Here is a 24,612-nt window from a genome sequence, read left to right as displayed (position 1 = left end):
ATATAATCCTAAAGAAATTAACATGGGGTGTTCCTACTTAGGCACCCAGGGATTCATGCATTCAATTGTAAATAAACCTATTTGCCCTGAGAAGAAACGGATTTCCGAGCCTCTGAATTGCGGATCGGTGTGACAGCCCCCCACCCCCGAGGGCGTCCCGCTGGGCAGGGAGACCTCAGCAAGGGGGCACCCTCTGCCTGGGGGAGCACGTGAGGAGCCCTAGTGCGGGATCGGGCCGAGGGGCCGTCGAGGCCAGCAACTGATGACCAACTGGTTGCCCCGGGGAGCCGCTCTACGTAGGACATGAGAGCAACGCCTCCCTCCCTCCGATTCCTGGTCTGCGGACCTCGCCGGCAGTACTGAAACCCGCTTCCCAGCATTGCAAGGCGCTTTCAGCCCCCTAAGAGTGGGCACACCGACAGGGCGTTTGCAAGGCGGAGCGGGGAGTGGCTGCATAGCCAGCGCTGCAACGGACAACTGTGCAAATATATGGCATTTTCCGCCAGGAAGGGGCTGCCAGTGCAAGCCATTCTATTTCCTCCCGGATGTTCAGCCGGAGCGGGGCACTGCCGATGCAACGAATTGCGTTTTCTCCCCTATTTCAGCCGGGGGAGGTGAACTGCGAACGCCTGACATTGCATGGCATGGCATGGCATCCACGCTTCGCGTTGCATCGCCTCGCACTGCATGGCATCCACGCTTCGCGTTGCGTTGCATTGCGTCGCACTGCATGGCATCCATGCTTCGCGTTGCGTTGCATTGCGTCGCACTGCATGGCATCCATGCTTCGCGTTGCGTCGCGTTGCATGGCATTCACGCTTCGCGTTGCATTGCATTATCTCCCGGCGTCCCAGCCCGAGAAGCTGCCAATGCTTTGCACGGCTTGCAAATCCGTGAAAATCTCCCGGATGTTCAGCCCGAGGATTCAGTGCAACGCTATGCATTTTCTCCGGTACCGGGAGGGGGTTGCGCTGCACTTCCAGAAAAGGCCGCCTCTGCGCGACGAATGGGCGAGCGCCGCCGCGGCGCCTCTCTAGGCCGCCGGACTCGGTCCTTCCCTCCTTCCCACCCGGGGGAATCCCAGCGAAGAGGCGGCGGCGCTGCCGTCCCTCCCCTCGGAGGCAGGAAGTGGGGCTCGTGACGTTGCAGGGAGGCCAAGCGGGTCCCCTGCTACGAGTGGGGCGCTTTGCTGCTCTCCCGCCCCCCCCCCCCGTTGTTTCCTGCTGCAAGCGAAAGAAGCCCCAATTTGGGAGGCGCTCCAAGCCCCGCCTCCATTCCAGGGGGAAAGGAAGAGGGGGCAGATCGCGCTTTCCTGCGCCTCCCCCCCCCCCGGTTTTCCTTCTTTGGGGGAGGATTTGGTGAGTTGCAATGGCGGGGGGTTGTTAGAAGGGTTGATGGAGCCCCCCCCGGGGTGTTGTTGGGGGAGGAAGAGGCTGCAGGCAGGCCAATGGGGGAGTTTCGGGGAGGGTGTCGGGGGGTGCTTGCTGCCCCCTCGCCCCTCTTTGCACTTCTCCGCAGCACGTCCGGCGGGCCGGCGACTCGGGGCCCCTCAAAGGGCGGAGGTTCTTCAGATGCACCCCGATCTCTTGGACTCCATGTCCCAGCAGTCCCGACCGGCCATGCTGGGACTTGTAGGCGGACACGGGCAGGAGGCGCCCGCTGGGGGAGGCTGCACCGAGCGGCTGCCCGCCTGCGCTCGGGGTGGGGGGGGGGGAGTGTGGGGCCGGTGGGCACCTGCTTGGCTTGCGCTGGGCCCTGCAGGTGGGGCGTGGAGAGATCCGACTTCTGGGGCGGGGAACGGGGGTCTTCCCGTGCAAAGGGATGCTCGGGGTACCCCGTCTCTTCCTCCCCTCTGAGGAGTGTGAGGAAGTAACAGCGCATGAGGCGAGGCATGGGAAGGGTCTCGGAGTTGGGGCATGTGGGTCTGCCCTGCCCCTAATAGTGGGACCCGGAGGGGCCATCCCAAAGAGCTGATTGGGAGATTCAGGACGGAGCATAGGAAAGACTTCTTCCCACAGCTCAAAGTTAAACTTATCTGGAGAGCTTTAGGAGGGGTTGGATCATATTCCTTGAGGAGCAACTAGTCCTCATGGCTATAAGCTCCCTCCAGTGTCAGAGGCGCTTGCTGGGGAACATGGAATGGAGAGTGCTGCTTGGATGGAGCCTTGCCTGAGCTTTGGATAATTGGGGAGGCTCCCCAAAGGGAAGCTCACAAGGCGACAACACAGGAGAGGAGCTTCCCAGCTCACCATCTTTCCTGCTCCAGGTTGAGACCTTCCCCTGGTATCAGGAATTGGGCAGCATGTGAAGAAGCTTTAATTAGGCCTCAGGATTTTTTTGTTGAAAATTAATTGCTAAGTATTCATAGTGTGTGTTTAGTCCATTTAGATATAAATGTATTTGTAGAGATTCAGACCTATTTATTTATTATTTTATTTATTATTTATCACAAGCATTTGTATCCCATCCTTCCGCACAAGCGCTCAGGACAGCTTACATAGTATAAAATTCCGAAAATACAATGATAAAACCACACTTATTAAGACTTCTAAAATTGAACATTATAAGCTAAGAATAAGAAAGGAAAAATAAAATGTGTGACTGTGAAAACAAAGAAAAAAACTTAAAATGTCTAAAACCCTTAATTGTTAAAACGATTGTTAAATAAAAAGGTCATTACCTATATAAATGGCCTGGACGGTCTTGGCTATTAGCCTTGCTTTGCATGCTGGGGAATCGCAGGTGGGGCTGGTAAGTTCCTTCCAGAAACCCTGTGGAGCTTCTGCCAGTCAGTGCTGGCAGCACTGGGCTAGACGGACCATGCGCCCGGCTTGGTGCCTGGTTTCTGTCAGGGTAGGTGCCTTGCGAGCAGAATAGCGGACTTGGTCTGATCCTTTGGTTTGATCTGGTTGCATTCTGTTGTTGTTGTTGTTGTTGTTATTATTATAACATTTCTATGCCGCCCCTTGCCGAAGCCTCGGGGCGGCTTACAACACAATAAAATACATTGAAATACAATAGAACATAATAAATTACCATTAAATACAAAAATACAAAAAATACACTGAGTTACAAACATAATAATATAAAATTAAAATTATCAGTATAAAATAAGTAAATAAATAATATAGGAGGAGAAAAGAGGAGGAAGAAGAAGTTGCCCTGGCCAGATCATATGTTTTAACAATTAAAATGATGTTTAAATAAAAAGGTCTTTACCTGGCGCTGAAAAACCAGTAACGACGGTGCCAGGCGGACCTCTTTGGGGAGTGAATTCCATAGGTTGGGCGCCACCGCAGAGAAAGCCCTCCTCCGAGTACTTACTCTCCTAATTTCTTTCCTGGAGGGTTCCCGGAGAAGGGACTCTCCCGCAGATCTCAAAGGGCGGTCGGGCATATACGGACGTAAGCGCTCGTTCAGGTAGCCAGATCCCCGCTCCCTGTGGGGCTGGGTTTCAGGGAGAAGGGGGAAGAGGAGCCATGGAGAGTGGCTTGGGTGGTTTGGGTGGCCAGGAAGTCCCTGCCATGGCAGCTGAGTTTGGCTGTGTTATGTCTGCTCCCTAGATTTTTTTTTCCCTTTTGGGTGCATTTTGAGCCAGCTGGTAGTTGCAAGCAGTGTTCGAGGGAGGCCGTGCATCGCACACATCATAGTCACGCGATGTAGCTTGGGCAGCTTTTAGGAGGCCAGGAACCTCTTGGAGGAGCCAGGTGGAAGGTAAGAAAATAGTTAGTGATACGTGCCGGAGCACATCTTCCCACGTAAAGCTTCCCTTACACTGTGCTCGCTGTCTATCATTCTCCTCCAGGTGCCCCTGCAAGGTGACAGAAAGGGAAACTGCCTTCTCTGTGGTGGCTCCCTGATCTCCCCAGTAAGGCCTAGTTTGCACCCACGGGATCCTATTTTTGACACCAGGCGGCCTTCTTCCTTTATTCTCAGACCTTTGCTGGCCTCTGGGAAGGTTTTCAGTCAGGTCTAGGGATGATTTCTAAATACAGTGGTACCTCGGCTCATGAAGTTAGTATGTTCCAGGACTCTGGTCCTGACTCAAATTGGTGGTGAGCCAAGTTAAATTACCCCATAAGGTTCAATGTAAATAAGATTAATCTATTCTGTAACTATCTTTTTAATCAAAATGTGAAGCAAAGTGACAAAGAACAACAAAGATTGCGGCCATCTCCCCCCACCCTCCCCAAGCAGGAACGCGACCATCTCCCTGCCCCCCCCCCCAGCACAGCCGAGATCGTGCCCATCATTCCTGCACATGCCCATCATCTCGGCATTCTGGGAGTGGGGACAGATGGGCGCAATCATGCTGGTGGTGGGGGGAAGATGGCCGAGATCCCAGTTGCGCTCCTGCAGGAAAGCCGGGCGCAATCACGGGCACACTCAGGCAGGAAAGATGGGGGCGATCTCGACCATCTTCCCCCCCTCCGCCCCCAGCACAATCGCAGCCATCTCCCCACTCCAATGCGGAGTTTGCGACCCGAGTAAAAGTTTTTATGAATTTAGTGTTTGCAACCCGATTTGGTCATGAACTGAGGTGTTCATGAGCCGAGGTACCACTGTAACAGGAAAGTGTGAACTGCCGGCTTTTATTGCTCCACAGTGGATGGGTTGGCTGAATCATATTATGGCACCCTTTGGACCACGAGGTGGACTATGGAGTCCTTCAGAACTCCTCACTGGGCAAGCATTTTCAAAAAGCCAAGAAGCGGCGGTGGAGGGAATTGTGCTTTAAATGAGGACGTGGTGTCATACTTTGACTGGTGGCATCTCTGATCAGTGATATTCCTCTCTTTTGCTCAGGGGATCAACTCGGCAAGGATCCACTTTGATAGCTGGCCTCGTACGCTGAAGCAGGGCCCCCTTTGGGCAATCCTGGCCCCATGAACAGAAGCAGCTTTCGAGCTACTTGGTGGTCCTTTGTCCCCTCTTGGAGCTGCCTTTGAGCCCTGGGAGAAAGATGGAAGTGCGAAGCCCAGTAGGAGAGACAACGGCAGGAGGTCCTTCGGCCGTCCTGGTGAGGAGCAGTGAGGAAATTGGGGAAAGAACTGGGCCAAAGATCCTGGGAGCGGAGGAAGTCCACTTGGATGCCCAGCGCCGGCACTTCAGAGAGTTCCAATACCAGGAGGCTGATGGGCCCCGAGAAGTTTGCAGCTGGCTCCACGGCCTTTGCCATCGGTGGCTGAAGCCAGAAAAGCACACGAAGACACAGATGCTGGACCTGGTGATCCTGGAGCAGTTCCTGGCTGTCCTACCCCCAGAGATGGAGAGCTGGGTCAGGGGATGCGGGCCAGAGACCAGTTCCCAGGCAGTGGCCCTGGCCGAAGGGTTCCTCTTGAGCCAGGCAGAAGATGAGAAGCAGGGAGATCTACAGGTGAGTGTTTCACCCAATGGATACACAAGGTAGAGATGGTTTGGAAGGGCCTTACAGTTTGGCAGTCCATTCAGGGCCCCTTCCAAGGCCAAGATTTCATGGATTACATTCAGGGAACAAGATAAAGCCCCAAATGGTTTATAGCCCGGTTACCTGAAGGAGCATCTCCTTCCGTATGGGCCCACCTGCCCCTTAAGTTCTGGGGCACATGCCCTTCTCCGGATGCTCTCCCTGAAGTAGATTAGGAGGGTGACTACCTGGAGAAGGGCTTTCTCTGTGGTGGCACCTCAAATGTGGAATTCGCTCCCCAGAGAGGTTCACCTGGCACCGTCACTTTAATCTTTTCGGTGCCAGGCCAAAACCTTTTGCTTTTCCCAATGTTTTAAGAACTGACTGATTTAATTAGGGTTTTGTTATTAGCTAAATTTTAGGATGCTGTGTTTTAAATTTTAATTTTTTTCTTTTTCTTACATTTTATATTGTTAAACTGTCCTGAGACTTCGGTAATGGGACATTCTACAGAAGTTTTAAATAAATGAGAAGCATGTGAGGACTCCTTGCTGAAATATGGCTTGTTGCAGAAATGTTGCTCATTGTCTCGTCTGAACCCAGCTGTGCTGGCAAGCCATGGCTTGTTGACTACGAGCCAGCTATGAGGAGAATCCATGATTTGTTGCTGGCTTGTGAACCTGGCTTGTGCACCGTGGGTTCAGACAACACAGCAGTCCACATTTCAGCAATGACCCACAGCAGCCCCTTGTTACCCTGGACCATGGGTTACCGTGCTTTCTGGACTCAGCTTGCCTCTTTCGACTGAGTGTTTCATTGGGCAGTTGCTGCCCTGGAGGCTACAGGGATTTCTTGGCCCTCCAGATAAAACACTCCAACCCCACAGAGGAACACGGGGAACTGAGCAGGGAATCCATCCTGATCCCCTTTTCCCTTCTACTGCTGTCTTACTTATTATTCATTTATTTATAACAAGTATTTATATCCTGTCCTTCTGCCAAGCGCTCAGGACGGCTTGCACAATATAACATTATGATGTAAAACCTCAGTTATTTAAACAATATAAAGCCACACATCATGAGCTTAAAATAAAAAAGAGGGAAAGAATGGAAAATGCAAGTGTAGAGAGAGGAAAAAATTAAATTTTAAAATCTTAAGATATCTAAAACCCTTGATTATTAAAGTGATGGCTTAATAAAAAGGTCTTTACCTGGCGCTGTAAGGAGTATAATGTTGGCACCAGGCGAACCTCTCTGGGGAGTGAATTCCACATTCGGGGTGCCACTGCAGAGAAGGCCCTTCTCCGGGTTGTCACCCTTCTTTCCTTCAGGGAGAGCACCCAGAGAAGGGCATCTGCCCCAGATCTTAAGGGGCGGGTGGGCATATATGGAAGGAGTTGTTCCTTCAGGTGTTCTGAACCTAAGCCGATTAGGGCTTTATAGGTTAATACCAGCACCTTGAATTGGGCCCGGACTTCAATTGGGGGCCAGCACAGCTGATAGAGGACTGGCGTTTTATAAGAATAACAACCATTCCCCATCGGCAACCTGACAGTTCTATGTTGTACCAATTGAAGTATCTGGACCATTTTCAAGGGCAATCCCTAGAAGGGCAGCCTTCATTAGATCATAGGGAAAAGGTGGGCTATAAATCTAATAAATCAATAATGAGGGTCCTGGCTGTTCTTTCAGGTGCGTGACTTGCTGAAAGGGACTTCCAATTTCCATGAATCAAGGAAAGATTGGTCCAGTACTGTTCAGAAGCAGTTCTTCTGTGGGATCGTACACAAAGATCCAGTTTTGGATGCATCACTCAGTAAGGGAAGATACTTTCTTTGGAGAAATGTGCATTTTGTATGAGAATTTCAGGCATGGTGTGGGGCAGGAGACCTTCCAGTGCTTAATTTTTTGCTGGGATATTTTCCAAGCACAAATGGACACCAATTGCAAACCCAGCAGTAGGCCATCTTGGCAGCATCAGAGTTGTGCATCATGCGTGTTTTTTCCAGTTGCTAGCATTTTCCAGATGCCCACATTTTCCAGTACTTCTGGAGGCTCCCTCCACACTTAATTTAAACAACTCAAGTGGAGTACATGGTGTGATCTTTAATTTTTACAGTTATATTCCAATAGAAATGTTCACTTGTGCTCCTTCAAAAACTACCGTGTTTCCCCGAAAATAAGACCGAGTCTTATATTAATTTTTGCTCCAAAATATGCACTAGGGCTTATTTTCAAGTGATGTCTTATTTTTTCATGTACAACAATCTACATTTATTCATTCATGTACAAAAATCTACATATATGCATTTACAAAATGCATTTACAAAATGTATACATGCATTTATTCAAATACAGTCATGCCATATTCTTCGGGAACATCCTCATAACTCTCCAAACCTTGAATTGTGTTGCAACGGACGTACTAAATGCATCTGTCTGCTGATGATCTTAACTGGGACTTATTTTTGGGGTAGGGCTTATATTACAAGCATCCTGAAAAATCATGCCACAATTAATTTTCTGGTTAGGTCTTATTTTCAGGGAAACAGGGTAGGATTTCCCCTCATTCCCTCAGCCATTGGAAAGGGTGTGAAGATGTACACCTTTGACTGAGGCATTTGAAGTACCTTGCTTTCATGTTTTCCTGTTTGTGGGGGAACATTCCTATGATTCGGAGGGGTCAGGGGCCATTTAACATTTCCAGACCCCTATTTGGAGATGGCACAGAGACCTTGAAGACAAGAATCAGAGCCCCCTTTCCCCCATCCACAGCAGCATGGAAAGATGCATTCCAACCATTTTATGAGGTTGGAAAAGTGACCTTGGAGAGCAGGAAAAAGGGTTTCTCAGTGGGAGAAGAGTGGGGAAGACCAGAGAGGCTGAGCAGCCTGCCAAGCTTCCTTTTCTCCTCCCTTGAAACATTTTTTGCTGCTTGGAAAAAGAGCACATTTAGTGAAAATATAGATCAGAACACGAACCATGATTTCATGATACATAGGAACATAGAAACAGAGTGAGTCAGAAGGGGTTTTCTAGGCCATCTAGTCTGACCCCTGGCTCCAGCTGGCTCTGCTCATGACATGCCTACCATGCTCATGTCCAGCCTATCGATGATACATTGTATTAAACTGTTCTGTCTCACCTGGATTGCTTTTATAATAAGCAATGATGAATCAGTGATATAACATGTTATGGGTGGAATCAACTACAAATTTAGACAGAAATCCTACAAATTATAGCCTGGCTAACTGCTGATTATTGGGGACTGAAGACTATTTTCTGACTAAACCATGCAGAGGAATGTTTTCTAATGTGATCATTTTTTCCCCTCAAAATTTCAGTACTTGCATACTTGGATGACAACAAAACTTAACTAGGAATGGTTTTGTTTTAGTCTTGCTGTTTAGTAGAGTCTAAGTAGTAAAATGGCCAGACCAAATTAGAGTGGTCTCTACATTCTTCCAGAAAACTTTCAAAATCAGCATTTCCGGGAAATACTGTATCACTGCTTCCAGGTCATTCTCCCTCCTTCTGTTTATGCCAGAAATTCCCAGACAGTGTTTCTAGCAAGACCTGGCCCAATATTGAAAGAGAGGCATTTGTGCGGAGTTTTCTCAGCGCTGCTTAACACGGCTTTTGAAAGGTCTGTTCCCACCACCTTCCTCTCCCCACAGGCAACCGAGAGCGGTCCCTGGAGCTCTTTAGACCCTCTCCCCTCATGGGGAGAGGCAAAGTGCCTGCTTTATTGCCAGCTCAGGTAAGGACTATACCATAAGAACCAAATGCAGGGGTCTCTCAGGGTATCTTTGCCTTTTTATTGGGGCCAAAAGCAAACTGTTTCTGACTTCGGCTTGGGCTGTCATGATCAGGGTGCCAAGCCCCTGCCCAGCTATGGGACTCCCTGGCGAGGAGAGTGTATAGAAACGTCTGCAGTCCAGGTCACGTCTGTTGTCCGTCTGTCTCTTTGGGGTCTTTGCTGAACAGAGGCAATGAGTTGCCCGCCCTTTCTTCAGTGATCCTTGCAGGAAAATGCCCATTTTTTCTGTGCCTGATCTCTCTTATTTATTTTATTTATTCATTTATTTAAAAACTTTTGTAATGTGTACCTTATGCATGGCATTTCAGGATGGCTTACAATCCTTAAAATCAAAAATACAATAAAACCACCACATCTATAACTAAGTAACATAATAACAATAAAAAATTAAGTGAAAAAAATCAAAGCAACTGTTAAAATACTAATTTTTAAAATGACAAATAAAAAGGCTTTGACCTGGCATGAAAAGATTATAATCTCACCGCCAGGCGCACCTTTCTGGGAAACGCATTCCACAATCTGGGTGCTACCACAGGGAAGGCTCTGCTCTGGGTAGATTTCCTTTTTACCTCCTTCAGGTCAGGTTCCCGGAGCAGAACCTCTCCCACCGGTCTTAAGGGGCATGAGAACCTATAAGGAAAGAGGTGTTCCTTCAGGTATCCCAGTCCCAAGCCATTCAGGGCGTTATGGGCCAAAACTAGCACCTTGAATTGGGCCCGGACTTCAACTGGGAGCCAGTGGAGCTGGTAGAGGACCAGCGTTATGTGAGAATAGCTACCGGTTCCCATTAGCAGCCTGGCAGCTCGGTTCTGTACCAGCTGAAGTACAGAAGATCTTCTGGGATATGTGAGCAAAGGGGGACAAGGCTGACACTCTCCTATGTTGGGCTCTTTCCATTTTCTTTTAGGGTCCGGTCTCCTTTGAGGACATAGCTGTGTGTTTCACAGAAGAGGAGTGGGCTCTGCTGGATCAGGGCCAGAGGGCTCTGCACGGGGAAGTCCTGCTGGAGAACTACTGGAACGTGGTCTCCCTGGGTAAGGATCTGGCCGTGCTCCTAAGCAACCTGGAAGCTGATGCTCAGCTTCGACACTTCCCTCATTGGTGCCTGGATTCTCAGGGTTCTGGAGTCTCCTCACAAGGAGGAAGGCCCTGTGTAGCAGATGGAGGTGCCGAGTATGACAGAGGAGTTTTTTTTCATAGTGATAATAATTTTGCTGAATGGCCATGAGATGGCAGCAAAAAATCCTCCAGAAAAAGAAAGAAAAAAAAAGTTTTTTGGCACACAGTATATCTGTTAAAAATAGAGTAACCACAGGGTGGCAGTGAAGAGTTGTTTGTGGGTATCATGAAGACAAAGGAAAGAAAAAAAATCTCCGAAGAAGGCAAAACCGAAAGAAACTTTTCTATCAATTTACAATAGATTCTGATTTAATTCTTTGCCCTTAGGGAGATTAAAGGATCTCCTCTTTTCCAAGTCTCAAATTTCCCCAGTCTCACTTAATCTCCCCAGCTTTGTCACTGCTTAAACTCCGCAGGTGGGGGAGCTTCCTCCCTCCATCAAGAGGGCTTTTCTTTTTTTATTCAAATTGATACTTGCTTCAGAAGTTCTTTCATGGGAAGTATTGACGTCCTGGCCTTATTTTTCAATTATTCAATTTCTGCCCAGCCTTTCTACCAAAGAATGGCACTCAGGGTGGCTCATGGACACAATTCAGATGGATGAAGAAACAGCAACAGCTTTAGAGACTTGGGACTTGAAACAAGGGACAGGGTCTTTTTGGGGGTGTCCCCCTTCCATGTTTTGAAATGGTCTTTTCCCCTGAGCCCTGGGTGACAGCAACCCTGCCATCTTTTTCTTGGCATCAGGTTAAGTCTTCTTTCTTTTTCTAGACATGTAATGTCATGTTGAAGCATTTAGGTCAGCTTTTTCACTTTGTACTTCAATTGTTTTAGCTATTAAAGTGTTTTAAAATGTTGTATTTTCTAAAAGATACTAGATTTTTATTTTATTTGTGGTTTGTGCTTCATGCATTTTTGAACGCCTTGGCTATTCAGAGGATGTTTTTGTTCTTGTGAAGTCGTGTCCGACCCATCGCGACCCCATGGACAACATTCCTCCAGGCCTTCCTGTCCTCCACCATCCCCTGGAGTCCACTTAAGCTCACACTGATTGCTTCAGTGACTCCATCCAGCCACCTCATCCTCTGCCATCCCCTTCTTCTTTTGCCATCAATTGTTCCCAGCATTAGGCTCTGCTCCAGGGAGTCCTTCTTTCTCATTAGGTGGCCAAAGTATTTGAGTTTCATCTTCAGGCTCTGACCTTCTAAACAGCAGTCAGGGTTGATCTCCTCTAGTACTGACCAGTTTGATCACCTTGCAGTCCAAGGGACTCACAGGAGTCTCCTCCAGCACCACAATTCAAAAGCCTCAATTCTTGGGCACTCAGCCTTCCTTAAGGTCCAGCTTTCACAGCCATGCATTGTAAGTGGTTATTCAGAGGTACAGAAATGAAACTATAAGTTTAACAACAATGGAGGCAAAGCTATCCACCATTAAGAACTCAAGTCCATGCAGCAAGAGTGCAGAATCTCAGGCCAAGGGGACAAATTAGCTTTCTGGAATATCCTCAAAAGCTTCCTCACCTTCCCCTTAATCACACTCCTTTCCTCAGAGCTACCACTCTTTGGATGGGTTCCCCACTCCATTTTAAAATGCTTCTAAAACTCATTTGCCTCTGCCCTTGTTCCACTGGAGTGTGACCTCTCCACCCAACCAGGAGCATCTGTGAAACAGAATCCAGCCTGTGATCCAAGAGTCGATCTGCACCCCTGTTGCGCAACAGCCTAGGCATAGCTGCCCTGTTAGGTTTAGTGTCGCTCTGGGCCCTTGGAAGAGTTGTGAAAACAAACCTTCACGGGCTAAGCTTCTTGTCCCCAGCCGTAAACTAGACTTATACCTGATTACTTTCTGCTCTTACCTGGTTTCTCTCTCTACACTAGCAGATCACAGGGGGAGCAGCGAGAATCATGATGAACTATGCCCAGAAATGAACATGCTTCAAAAGATGGAAGAGAACCATCGAAATCCAGAGGAACCAAAACTACAGGAAAGAATCCAGTTGGAGGAAGAGAGGAAAGACTCTTGCCCAGGGGGTAGCTTCCATGAAATTCCTGTTCACCAAGAAAAACAAAACGGAGCAAGAAAACATGTCTGCCTGGTGTGTGGAAAAAGCTTCAATCGCAAATCAGACCTGAATGTCCATTGGCGAATCCACACAGGAGAGAAACCCTACAAATGCCTGGAGTGTGGAAAGAACTTCAGGCAGTTGGCAAGCCTTTCATCACATCAAAGAATCCACACAGGAGAGAGACCATATAAATGTGCAGAATGTGGAAAGGGCTTTTATGACAAGTCAAGTCATCTTATACACCAAAGAATCCACACAGGGGAGAAACCGTACCAGTGCTTGGTCTGCGGAAAAGGCTTCCACCAGAGCTTTGGGCTTACATCCCATCAGAGAATCCACACAGGAGAGAAGCCCTATGTCTGCTCAGACTGTGGAAAGAGATTTTACGACAAACCACACCTTGTTAGACACCAAAGAATCCACACAGGGGAGAAACCATATACATGCTCAGAATGTGGAAAGAGCTTCAGCCAAATCACGAGCTATACTTCCCATCAAAGAATCCATACGGGGGAGAGGCCCTTTATTTGCTCTGACTGTGGAAAAGCCTTTTATGACAAATCAAATCTTCTTACACACCAAAGAATACACACAGGAGAGAAGCGATATAAATGCCTGGAGTGTGGAAAGAGTTTCAGTCAGAAAAAAAGTCTCACTTCCCATCAGAGCATCCACACGGGTGAGAAACCATATCAGTGCCTGGAGTGTGGGAAGAATTTCAGGCAGCATACGGACCTTACCTCACATCAAAAAATCCACACAGGGGACAGACCCTACCAATGTCTGGAGTGTGGAAAGAGGTTTTATAGAAAAGCAGATCTAAACAGGCACCAAAGAATTCACCCTGGGGAAGAAAGACCTATTATTGCTTGGAGCGTTGAGATGGCTTCGGACGGTGTGTCAGTGTTGCGCCCGCTTGGAGAGTTCACTCAAGAAAGCCAGGATATTGCTTCTGGCATTAAGCAGGAACTGTATTGTTAACTCGCCCCTGATTTGCCGTCAGAGTTCTGCCTAAGCAAAGCACTTCGCCTCCTGCAGAGAAACACTTGGCAGCATGGAAAGGGCATCAGACAGAGCAAATGTTGAGTTTTCTGACTGTGTACGAGTGAGACATTTCTTGGCCGTGCAGCCTCTCAGAGGTCTTCTCCTCTTGGAGAACCCCACAACCACTTTCCAAAGATTATGAGCCAGCAAGCTTACATATGCTTCTGTTTGTTTTCATTGTGCCTTATTTCCCTACCTACATTTCTCTCTTCCCAAATACACGCAGAATGCTTGCTTTCTTTTGGTAGAAACCATTACCTTGATTGAGCTTGGCTTCAGTTTGCCCTGCTTTTCCAGCTGTTGTTAGATGAGATGCACAGTGAACTAGGTGGTGGTAGTTTGGATGGTGGATTTGGAAGTGTCTAGAATTAGCTTTATATAGGTCAAGCTTGACCTATGCACAGCAATTCCACTGCACAGAGCCTGGAGACTAAGGATGTCAAGAGCCAGTGTGCTGTAGCTGGACTGAGACTTGGAAAAACCAGGTTTCGGCCCCACTCAGTCATGAAGCTCCCTGGCTCCCTGATTCTTGGCCTAACCTACCTCAGAGGGTTGTTGTGAGGGTAAAATGGAGAGGAGGAAGAAGAGGGCTATGCAAACTGCCTGGGTTTTATTTGCAGGAAAATAAGAGAATTAAAATTAATGCATATTGGGTTCATTAAAAAACAAAGAAGCTCTCTGGATGCATAATCTCAAGGGCACAGATCAGGGAAAGTTGCTGAAGGGAAAACCTTGCTTTATATTCTTGTACAAAAGGCAGAGCCTTTTCTTTGTCAAAGCAGGAAAGTAAAAATAAAACCCACAGTCAAAAGCTGCAATAGAAGCAACATGTCACAAGAAATAACAAGTTTTCAGATTCGTCAGGAATCTTAGGCCAGATGTGAGATCAAACAGTGGGACCTGCATGGTTTGAGTAAAGCTTGAGAAAGAACCGAGTAATTGCTGAAATTTACATTTTCCCCAGATGCAGCAACTTTCATTGTTGCTTGGTTTTAGGAATAGTTCTGCAAGCATCGTGCGCTCTAATTTACTCTTTGGCAGGCTGCTCCAATTACAAATACATGAATTTTCATTTGTGTTCTAGCATGTGATTATTAAAAATGGCAGACCTGGAGAGAAACTATCCCAGGCCCAGCTTTTTCACTTCATGCTTGCCAGCACTTCTGTTTCACATCTGAAGATTCCTGCAGAACTCCAGAGTCTGCTCATCTCCCTTGACATTTGTGTTAGCCCTACTCAGACTATTGCATTACTGCAAGTTCCCTTTTTCTGGTCTTTGGTTCTTTTTTCTTTTGCACTTACATTTTTATCGAATGTTTTCATGTTTTTCTAAGAAAAGGATGAAACGTCTTTGGCAGAAGCAAGACTGCAAGATCAGTGCAATCCTACACATGCTCTGCTCAGGTACCACTCTCCACTGAATCCAGTGGGATTTAAGTAAGGATGCATGGAATTTCAGCCTATATTGGAGCTGATAGTTTAGGGCATGGGTCCTCATACTATGGCCTGGGGGCCGGATCCAGCCTGCCATGCCCATTTGGACCTGCTGCACACACGCCCATGCGAGCACCCGCCACGGCCCACCTCACCCCACACGCAGGAGGCAGTTTGCTTGCTCAGAGAAAACGATCTCCAAGTGAGCAAGCTGCTGCCTTGTGCGCCTTCCTCATGGCGCATGCCCGCCCCTGCCTCATCTTGCCTCCCCTCGCTGTGTGTGCCTGCCTATGCTTCACTGCGCACCCTGCCTCAGCGTGCACGCCTACACGCGCCACCCCCGCCACCTCACCAGCCCACAAGCATGACCAGGCACCACCTTTCTGGCCTCGGCAGCTTTCAACTGGCCCCCTGGTCAAAAAGCCTGAGGACCCCTGGTTTAGGGCCATGAGATGGCAGGCCATGCATCAAGCTTGTTAGTCTAATTTCTATTTTTATTTTATCATGGGATGGTATAGAAAAGTTTTGATTAATTAAAATAAGCTTCATTCTTTTGGTTCCTTACCAACATCTGGTTAGAACAAGAAGGTTTTTTCCTCTGGCTGTGGCTGGAGATACTTTTGAACTCCCCACCCAGAGAGGTTCATTTTAACCCCTCTTTCTTGATCCTTCTACCAGATAGTTAAAATCTTCCTTTTAGATTTTAATATTTGAGGAACACCTTTGGCCTTTAAGGCTGAATGTTGTTGCTTGCTTGGCCATAACTGGTATGCAATCCTTTTTCACTTGTACAATTTTTAAGGTGGATTATGTTGGCTTAATACTTTTGTTAATCTTTTAAATATTTCTCTTCTGTCTTTACCATAGATAACTGCCCTTTCTATTGTATTTTATTACCTTTTGTTAGCTGTGCTCCAAATGATATGAGGAGGGCAGACGTAAAAAGTTTTAAATGAATAAATTGCATAATGGATAATGTCTGGTAATTATTTGTCCTTTGCATTCTTACAAGTGATGCTGAATCAGAAGCCTTTTGGAAAAGTCAGCGTGTTCAATGAAATAAAGATGTGTGCGAAAACTTTTCAGCTGTTGCCTTAAGAAGCCTGAGAGGGAAACCAGTGAAGAAGCATTTTGGAGAATGTTCAGGAATCCAGGAACCATGCTACACCTTGAAATGCTGAAAATTAGAATATTTTGGGCGTAGCACTTCATGCACAAATCAATAGATATAAATTGTACGGTTATGATCTGGTTCCTGACTCCTAGCAGAGCAGATCACAGGGAGAGCAAACAGGAGTTTGGTGGAGGAGGAGTTGTAGTGGAAGAGGAGACAGAAGCAAGCAAAGATGGGCTTGCACTAGCCCAGCCAAAAGCCTTTGTCTAAGAGACAAGTGAAGAGACGTTCCAGATAAGCTGGTTGCTGAATGCTGATTAACTGAAGGGGAGCAGCCTAATCAGCTACCGGTAGTTGTGTGGGTGGGGGTGATTTATTCTGGTTCCTGACTCCTAGCAGAGCAGAGCACATCAGAGCAAGCTGCCCCAGCTGGTCTAGAGCCTCTGGGATAGAAGCAGCCAAGCTCCCAGGGAGCGAGCAAACAGGGGAAACAAATAGAGCAAACAGGAGTTTGGTGAGTGATGTCCCTAACAGTTCCCCCTTGGTTTCTCTTCATTTCACCTTAATTATGCCTAGGCATAAGGAACAGCATCCAAACAGTTTTAAATAAATAATTCCCCCTGTGCACGCACACACATATACAGAGTTGCTTCCTTATAACACACATTTACTAGTAGAAATGCAGTTTTTTGCTAACCTTTAATGAAGACATTCAGAAGAACCACAGAATTGCTAGAAAACACTCTGCACATGTGGAAGCAGTGGAACCCTCAAAATTAGTTAAGTTACATGAGGAAGGAATATGTGAGAAAGCCACTGAAAGAACTACACAACACACTGTGTAACTCTGAAAAAGTGACAAAAGACCAAGCAAGGAAAAGGACACCAAAGTTTACAGCAGCAAAAGGAGAAGAGTGATAGTTCTGCAAGATTCTCTTTTGCATGGATGGAAAAAAAATGTATGTCGTGATGAGCCAGAGGATCGCCAAGGATGCTGTCTCTCTGGCACTCACCATTTTAGTGAGTATTGAGGCCAAAATAAAAAGCAGTATATTTGTTATATAAGTTCTTGTGCATTAGTTTTTAAATACGATACCAAAAAAAGAAAATTCTCTAAGCAGAAACAAAGAAAATGCTCGAAGCAGAAACAAAGCAGTAAAATGCTAATAAAAGAAAGAATGTTGAAATTAAATATAATTGAATACAGCTGACATTTTTTAGAGAGCAATATTTAGTTCCAATAAGGCTAGTTTGAAATCTGTTGTTGCTTTTTTCAGGAAAATTGGATCAAATATTTGCAGTAGCAACATTCAGAATCAGTATAAAAACAATAGTTTGCTCACAATGAATACAAATTCAAATACAATATTAAGATCATTGCAATACAAAATCAAAGTTATTTAATAAATACCTAATGTTAAATCATGACATACAACAAATCCACCCTTTTAAACACCAGGACACACCATGGCAGAGTGGCTAAGAAAACACACTCAATGCAACCCCTGTCCCCCATTTCCCCTTGTGCACCAGAGGAAACACAGGCCAGGGTCCTGCTCAGAATGTGCAGGGCAGCACCTGTCTCTCAGGTGGCTCCTATTGAGCTGTCTCTCCCCTCCCAGGCCTCTTCAGCAGGGAAGAGGTAGTGAATCTGTAGAGAGAGCACAACTGGCCAGTGGCCCTTCCACGGACCAGCAGTTGAAAAGCACTGACCTAGGTGACTCTAGAATGGTGCCTGGTCAGTGTCGGCTACATTTCAAAGACACTCAGAAGCAGATTTCTAGAAAAGAGAGTTTTTTTCTAGCCCAGCTGTGTGTTAATATTTGCCTGATTGTACCCGTTTCAGACCCATTGATTTGTACAAGTGAAAAGAGCATGTCTGACTAGTTCAGGAAGAATGTTTCTCTGAATGAATTCTGCCCAACTCCCACTCCAGTGCAGAAAATGAGGCAGAGGACATATTCTTGGGGATGGGGGGCACATGGTAGGTCAGTGGAGCCCATCAGGTTGAAGATAGGGTCCAGGTGGCAGGATGCAGTTGGCATTTAAGAGAGCGGTGCTTTTTGAAGCTGAGCTGCTTCCTGAACTGTGTGGTGAATCCCTTTGTGACACAACTTATCCATCTTCTCATTGCTAATTGGGCCAGTGGTATGAACCCTGAACAGCCCAGTTGGTTCAAAGAGAAAAGAATGGAGATTTGCACGTGGTAGTGAGAAAGAATATCCTGAAAGGTCTGCAGTGATTTCTGTACCGCAAAAACTTTTCTATGTAGTTTAGAAATTAGTAGTGTGGGGTGCTTAACTGTATCCCCCCTCAACCATCAATAACTAATTCTCAGGAATTGAATGCATCATGTGTTGTTGGGCTGTGAGTGGTGAGTTCGTTGTGGTTAAAAGCCATGGCTGCTGGTTCAAGCAGCTGGCTTCAGTCCACAGACGCCAATTTCAGCAACAAGCCACACTCACTGCAGACTCAGCCCCAGAATGGGGGTAGTAGTGCTGTCTGAACCCAGACAGTTTGTATGATCCAAGATGAAAATGTCTAATTAAATTTTGCTTTTGTAACACTCTGGATATTATCTGATTACTGTATTATGATGGACAAGACTGAAGAAAACCACACTGAACACAACAATTAAGCTAATCTGTTCATTGATCCTAAATGGTGAATTGAACTGAACACGGTTTAGAACCAATGAAATATTCACTGCCAAGGAGAGACCACTCTGCTAAAATTAGCAAAACCTAAGAAAGCATGGTAAGAAAAGGAATAAGGTTTATACTGTTGTTTTCATCATAAGATGCTCCTTTGTGTTCAGATCAGGCCTCAAGACAATGATGTAGCACTTGGGAAGGAAGATGCAGCCCAGCAGCCCAGCACTGGAGGCCAAGATGGAGAAGACCTGCACGGCCACCACGTACATGCCCTTGGTACTCAGGTAAATGGGAACGAAGGACACCCAGACACTGCAGAAGACCAGCATGCTGAAGGTGATCAGCTTGGCCTCATTGAAGACCCCGTGCAGCTTCCTGGCCAGGAAAGCCACTGTGAAGCAGACAGTAGCCAGGAAGCCCATGTAGCTGAGGGCAGCATAAAACATGGCAACCAAACAAATCAGCCAGTTCAGATAACTCCTGGTGCTTTCTCTTTCTCAGGAAGCAGCTTCTATCCATGCAGCTCAGATGGGGATTGTCTGGGTCAAACCCCTTGATCTCTTTGGCCCCTCCTTTGGCTGCAAGGAACTCAGTGCCAGCCAGTTCTCACCTTTAACCTGTTCCCCTGCACTTTTGCAGCACTGTTACCCAATCTATTTTGAGGGCTGGTTCCTTTGCTTCCTAGGCCTCAACTTTTGACCCATTGACTTAAAGATATCATCCTCATTGGGGCTGAGACCCCCATGATGAATACCCTGTCGAAGGTCACCTTCCTTTTTGGTCAACAGACTTGGGTTAGCCTGTTTTGCAAGGTGGGAGCAGTTTGAGATGAGGCAATGGACTAATGTCCAATTCAGTTATCTGCTTTGTCCTTTGAGGCAATTCTTCAAGATTTCATTGTCTGCGCTTCACTCAACTTCTGGACTCAGCTGTACACTTGGCTGTAGGACTTGCCTCTCACAGTTTGCCTGGTTAGTCCTTTCCTTCCTCGTGGATTGTACAAAAATCAAGGCAGAACACAGGAATCACTGTCTTTGTAGTTCCAGTTCATCTGGTGTCTGGAAAGTACAGCTCACAAAACAGGTGGATTAGAAAAACTTTACTTTTCTTCACAGACTCTGGTTAATCACGTTAGCTTGGAGAGGATGTTGAGAAATCTTTGTTCCATTTCAACCCTGGTCCTCCCCACAAGTCTGTTCAGCACAGTCTCAAGAAAAATGTCTGAGATGCTCAAATCAAATCCAACCCATGCCAAAAATGCACACAAGAGAAACCCCTTGTTGAACTTGCGTGCTTCAAACCCATTGCTTGCCTTGGTTAAAGCAAAATGTGCCTCCTGATGGTGTTTGTCCAGTGAGAACATAGTACCACACAGATTTTTACAGAGGTGGTACCTCCTCCCACACATACATGAATAAACAATGTTTCAAATCCATTACATATACATGCAATGTGAACTAGCACCCTTTACAATCAAACAATAAATGCTTGTTCATCTTGATGAGCATGACTGCTTATGCTCGCAGCAAGAAAAATTAAAAAAAAAAACCTTGCCATTTCCTGGGGCTAGGAAATGGGCTTAGCCCCCCCCCCCCACACCACAAACATTAGGTTGCTGTAAGGAAAACTCTCCTTAGCACCATCAATATTCCTTTCTTGCACAAAACACCTTCCATAGCTACTTTTCCTTTTAAAATGTGGAGGCTTTACAAGGAATGGAGTAAAATATTTGGCAACATTGCAAAAAGTAAAAGGGAACAACCCTCTTGTTGAAACCACAAGTAGTCTTTTTGGGATTTTTGAAAAGAACCCCTCCCATTGTGCACACGCACACACCCAACCAAACAGCCCCAGTTCCACCCATTACCCCTCTTCCTCCAATCTGTGTGGTGGTACAGGCACAAGATGGTATACCTAGAATTCAGAACGCATTCCCCCTCCCCCTTCCACACAAAACTCCTGGTAGTCACCACAAACAATTAATGCATCCCCACAATACTGCTTCTGGAAGGTTTCCTTCCCTTAAAAAAATTCCCCTCAGCCTCCTCATTGAGAGTGCTCAAGGATCCTTTGTTCTAACCCAGTCCCTTCCCATACAGACTTTTTCCTGAGGCAATACAGGCCCTGAACACTCAAAGAATGTCTCACCTCAGTTGCAATACCTTATTGCCCCCTCCCTTTAAGATTTAAACCCCCTAATATTCCCTTTTAGAGTTTTCTAGACACTCCAGATCCCATCCAGAAAACCAATGCAAGTCTGTCCCCAACTCGTGGCTGGAAGCAGCACTGCCCCAACTTCCCAAAGCACTTTGCACATGCTCAGAGGCTCTTCTGTGTGTGCTCCCTCTGCAGCACTCACAAAATGGTGGTACCTTTTGCCAGAGCACTCCCCTTTCTTGGCTGTGTGGATCCCACAGTCAAGTCCATAGTTTCCAGCACACATTTCCCTGAATTCAGCTGGCCAGACCAAATCCAGAAAAAGCTGCCGTTGCTGTCCCTTAAATAATGGAGTGCTCTTTAGCAAATGAGGTACACAAACCCTCTTCTTTTTTCTTGCTTTTTCCTTCTTTTTTTTTACCCAAATGAAGTGTGCACCATGATGCCCTGCAATAGCAGGGGTTTGAACTCGATGGCCTATGTGGCCCCTCCCAACTCCTCCATTTTGTGCTTCCATGAAAAACTTTAGCAGTTTCATTTCTTACACGTTTTTCCCCTTTTGAACCAAAACACTCAACCACCATTTATCCAAAACACTTTAAAAGCCCATTCACACACCAAGCTCCATGCCTCCTCCCCTTAAAGCAAGGAATTCCTGCAAAATGCATCACCTCACATACTCGCATCCTCACATGGCCTCTAGCACAATTTTCCTTTTGCCCTTACGCCCCACATACCAAACAATTGCAAGTTCAACTAGAGAAACTAAATCAGCCCAGAGAAAAAAACCAAGAACATATATACTACCTGCCTGACAAGGTGGACTTCCAATAGCAGTGCCTATGTGAGAGGGAAACTGCAAGGCCTAAGCCCACACAGCCTGCAACCCCCCACCCCCCTTCGCTGCCTCCATGTGCAATTTTCACTCGTTGAACTCCAACCTGCCACTGTTCAGGCTGCTTGCTAAACACAACCATCCAATCTCTACCATTTCACCGAAACCTCCTCAACACATAAAAGAAAACCCTTCCCTTCTGCATCTTTGCTTCAGTTTTCCTTCCCTTTTTTTTTTCTTTCCCTGGGAATCCCTTCAGGATAAGCAGGATTCCCCTACTACCTTTTCTTTCATTTCCACAATCCTTCTGCTCACTTGTCTCTACTCTCGCTTACAACAATCTACTACAAAATTCCAATCCAAAGCATGAAATTACAACCACACCACACAGTGCTTTCCTTTTGCATGTCTTTCCTCCTGAACAAATCCTCTTCCTTCCTACCATGCCTTCCTTCACAAACTGATACTCCAGCAACATCTGATGAGAAATGGATTCCCTGAATTCATTTAGCCTCTGCAGCCCCTCAGATGTAGTCTTCACCTTTCTCGGTCCAAAATACACTTCCTAACTCTAATTCCTGCTCCAAAAACAACCTTCTAATCTCATCTCAAGTGTACCTCCAGGTAGTTGGAGTTCTTTCCTGAAAGGCCCCACACTTTAGGCCCAATCCGCAAGAATTCCCTATTAACCACGACTAACAACAAACAAAAACAATTATACTCCCCCCCCTCATTTATTTAGGTGGGATTCCCATCAAAACCACATACAAATACTCAGTAGTTTTCCATTTTTCCTTTTCCAGCCACCCCAACCCAAAGGCTATCCCAGAACCTTAAAATCCTCCCCAGGAACTTGCAAGGAAAACATTTTTCCTTGGCCCCTTTACCCCTGTAGAAACAGAATGGGTCAGGAAAGACCTTCTGGGCCCTCCAGCCTGACCCCTCCCCTCCTGTAGAATACTTTACTCCCCATTCCCTTTCCCTCGGGTGAGAAAAAAGATTCCTTACCTAAACTTAGATGCATCTTATCAGATTTACACTACCCTTTTTAACTTCTCCTGAGGTTTTCGGAAACTCTGCTGCCGGATTTTCAATCAGTCTTCGGGCCTCCGATCGTCCTCGTTTCGGCCAGAGAGAGTTATTTGCAGGACTGCCATATTTTCGGCAGGGTACCCACCTACGAAGACTCAGCCGACGACTGATTTAGGAGATGTCCCAGACAGAGCCCCCAGGTTGTCATCAACACTCTTTCCTTTCCGATGGAAGAGAAAAATATCCCAGGCATGCAGAGAGTTCTTTTTAAAACTTTATTGCAATAAAGGGAACAGAAGGGAATGTTTTCCTTCCCATTCTTCTGTTCACCTGAGCACATGTTCACACACTCCTTTGGAGCCCTGTTCAGGACCGTTTGTTCCCTCCTCCTTTCCCCTAATTGGCTGGGACTGAGAGTTACATTCTTTCCCCCTGGCTACTCCATGCTGCCCCAACACCAGCCTTTCTTCCCAATCCAGCCCTGCCCCTGGTGGGCTACTATAGGACATTTGTCCTGCCAATCCTGCTTCTTTGTAAGCAGGAAGCCACTTAGTCAATCTCCAGCCATTTTGCCTACAAGCCGCCCTTCTTTTCTTGCTGAAAAGGGAGCTTTCTCACTCCTCCTTTCTTTCTTTTTCATTCCCCTTTTTCCAAATCACCTCCTCCACACTTTTCCTATCAGTGCCTGCATGTACAGCTGTCCTTACAAATAGATGGATAGAGATAAAGTTCTACAAATGAATAGGCCTGAGGCCTATCTTGGCCTAGAGCCTGGCAGAGCAGTGGTTGCCTAGAATACAGCAACCTTTCAGAGTGTGAGATGACAACGGTGTTTAAGTTTGTCCAGTGGGTAACCTGAAGTTGGCTGCCAGTGACTCAAAAGGCAACATGATAGGCCAGGAGATTTTGCATTGTGAGTAGGAAGTTGTAGGTCTCTAGAGTTTTTTGGGCTAATCAGGCAAAGGGGGGAGGGGGTTGAGGTAGAGCTGCGGAAACTGGAAGGGAAGGGAGGCCAGGCCAGGCCAGGCCAGGCTGAGTGAACAGGGAAAGAACAGGGACTGCTGGCTTCATTTCAGAACCAGTATTCCACTGTTCCTCACCTGTCTTATCAAAGCTAGAGGTGAGAATATGCCTCTTATTGTCCGTATTTTCCATGAAGTCATCTCCAATTTCTGGCACCCCTATCAGTAAAAGCCCTCCAAAATGGCCTGCCCATGACAGCCCTGCTCAAGCACCTCTTTCCAGTACAAGGCTGTGGCTTCCTGTATGGATTCAATCTGGTAGAAGCCTTAAGCTTTCACCGAAGGAGAGAATGCAGGAAAGTGAAGTATCTGCTCTACTGGGCATTCATATGGGTTGAACCCAGATTAAGATGCATGACGTCTTTCTCACCCACACAGGATTCTTGTCAAAGGGTCTGTGTATGGCACAGCTGTGCATTGATATTTGTCCGATTAAACCTGTGTAAGTGATACCTATTGATTTGAACATGTGAAAAGAGCATGTCTGACTAGTTCAGTAAGAATGTTTCTCCCAGGGAATTCTGCCCAACTCCCACTCCAGTGCAGAAGATGTGGCAGAAAACGTTTTCTTAGGGGCCAAATGACAGATCAGTGGGACCTGCAGGTTAACCCCAGTTAAAATCAATGGAACATTAAAGTAATGGGAAAATGAAAAGTGTTTCACCTACTGGCAAAAAGAATATAACGTCAGTGTCAGGCAAAGATAGAAACAGAGAAACAGAGTGAGTCAGAAGGGGCCTCCCAGGCCATCTAGTCTGACACCTGGCTCTAGCTGGGTCTGCTCAAGACCTGTCCAACATGTGCATATCAACCCTATCATGGAAAACCCTCACTGATTGGACCTAAACGACCTTCCATGGAAGCCCATTTCACACCCCTGGGGTCCCAACCATCAGGAAGTGCTTCCTGACATCTAAATGGAACCTTG

The 24,612-nt window shown here is 46.6% G+C and overlaps 1 protein-coding gene across 3 annotated transcripts; it reads left to right on the top strand.

The window, feature by feature from the left end:
- The first annotated feature begins 1,080 nt into the window (after nucleotides 1–1,080).
- Nucleotides 1,081–15,856, top strand: LOC123020220 (zinc finger protein 586-like). Of its 3 annotated transcripts, XM_044423656.1 has the most exons (7): nucleotides 3,644–3,714; nucleotides 3,806–3,868; nucleotides 4,807–5,377; nucleotides 7,078–7,201; nucleotides 9,063–9,145; nucleotides 10,113–10,239; nucleotides 12,205–15,856. In XM_044423656.1, exons 3-7 carry the CDS (start codon nucleotides 4,964–4,966, stop codon nucleotides 13,371–13,373), a joined length of 1,917 nt encoding a protein of 638 aa, XP_044279591.1. In that variant the 5' UTR covers nucleotides 3,644–3,714; nucleotides 3,806–3,868; nucleotides 4,807–4,963; the 3' UTR covers nucleotides 13,374–15,856. The 3 variants fall into 3 exon arrangements, with proteins under 3 accessions (XP_044279592.1, XP_044279590.1, XP_044279591.1); XM_044423657.1 differs by lacking the exons at nucleotides 3,644–3,714; nucleotides 3,806–3,868 and adding an exon at nucleotides 1,081–1,358 and having other exon boundaries at nucleotides 12,208–15,856; XM_044423655.1 differs by lacking the exons at nucleotides 3,644–3,714; nucleotides 3,806–3,868 and adding an exon at nucleotides 1,082–1,358.
- The last annotated feature ends 8,756 nt before the right edge of the window (nucleotides 15,857–24,612 follow it).

This window comes from Varanus komodoensis, unplaced genomic scaffold (genome assembly GCF_004798865.1).
Source record: "Varanus komodoensis strain SLA01 unplaced genomic scaffold, ASM479886v1 scaffold145, whole genome shotgun sequence".
In the NCBI taxonomy this organism is placed as follows: domain Eukaryota; kingdom Metazoa; phylum Chordata; class Lepidosauria; order Squamata; family Varanidae; genus Varanus; species Varanus komodoensis.
The sequence above is the reverse complement of the archived record's forward strand: the minus strand, read 5'-3'. Positions and strand labels throughout refer to the sequence as shown.

Excerpts from the sequence above, each read along its gene's own strand:
- LOC123020220 (XM_044423655.1), top strand. The coding sequence starts at position 4,964 with ATGGAAGTGCGAAGCCCAGTAGGAGAGACAACGGCAGGAGGTCCTTCG. Across the intron at positions 5,378-7,077 it reads AGAAGCAGGGAGATCTACAG|GTGCGTGACTTGCTGAAAGG; the intron begins GTGAGTGTTTCA and ends CTGTTCTTTCAG. Across the intron at positions 10,240-12,204 it reads CTGGAACGTGGTCTCCCTGG|CAGATCACAGGGGGAGCAGC; the intron begins GTAAGGATCTGG and ends TCTCTACACTAG.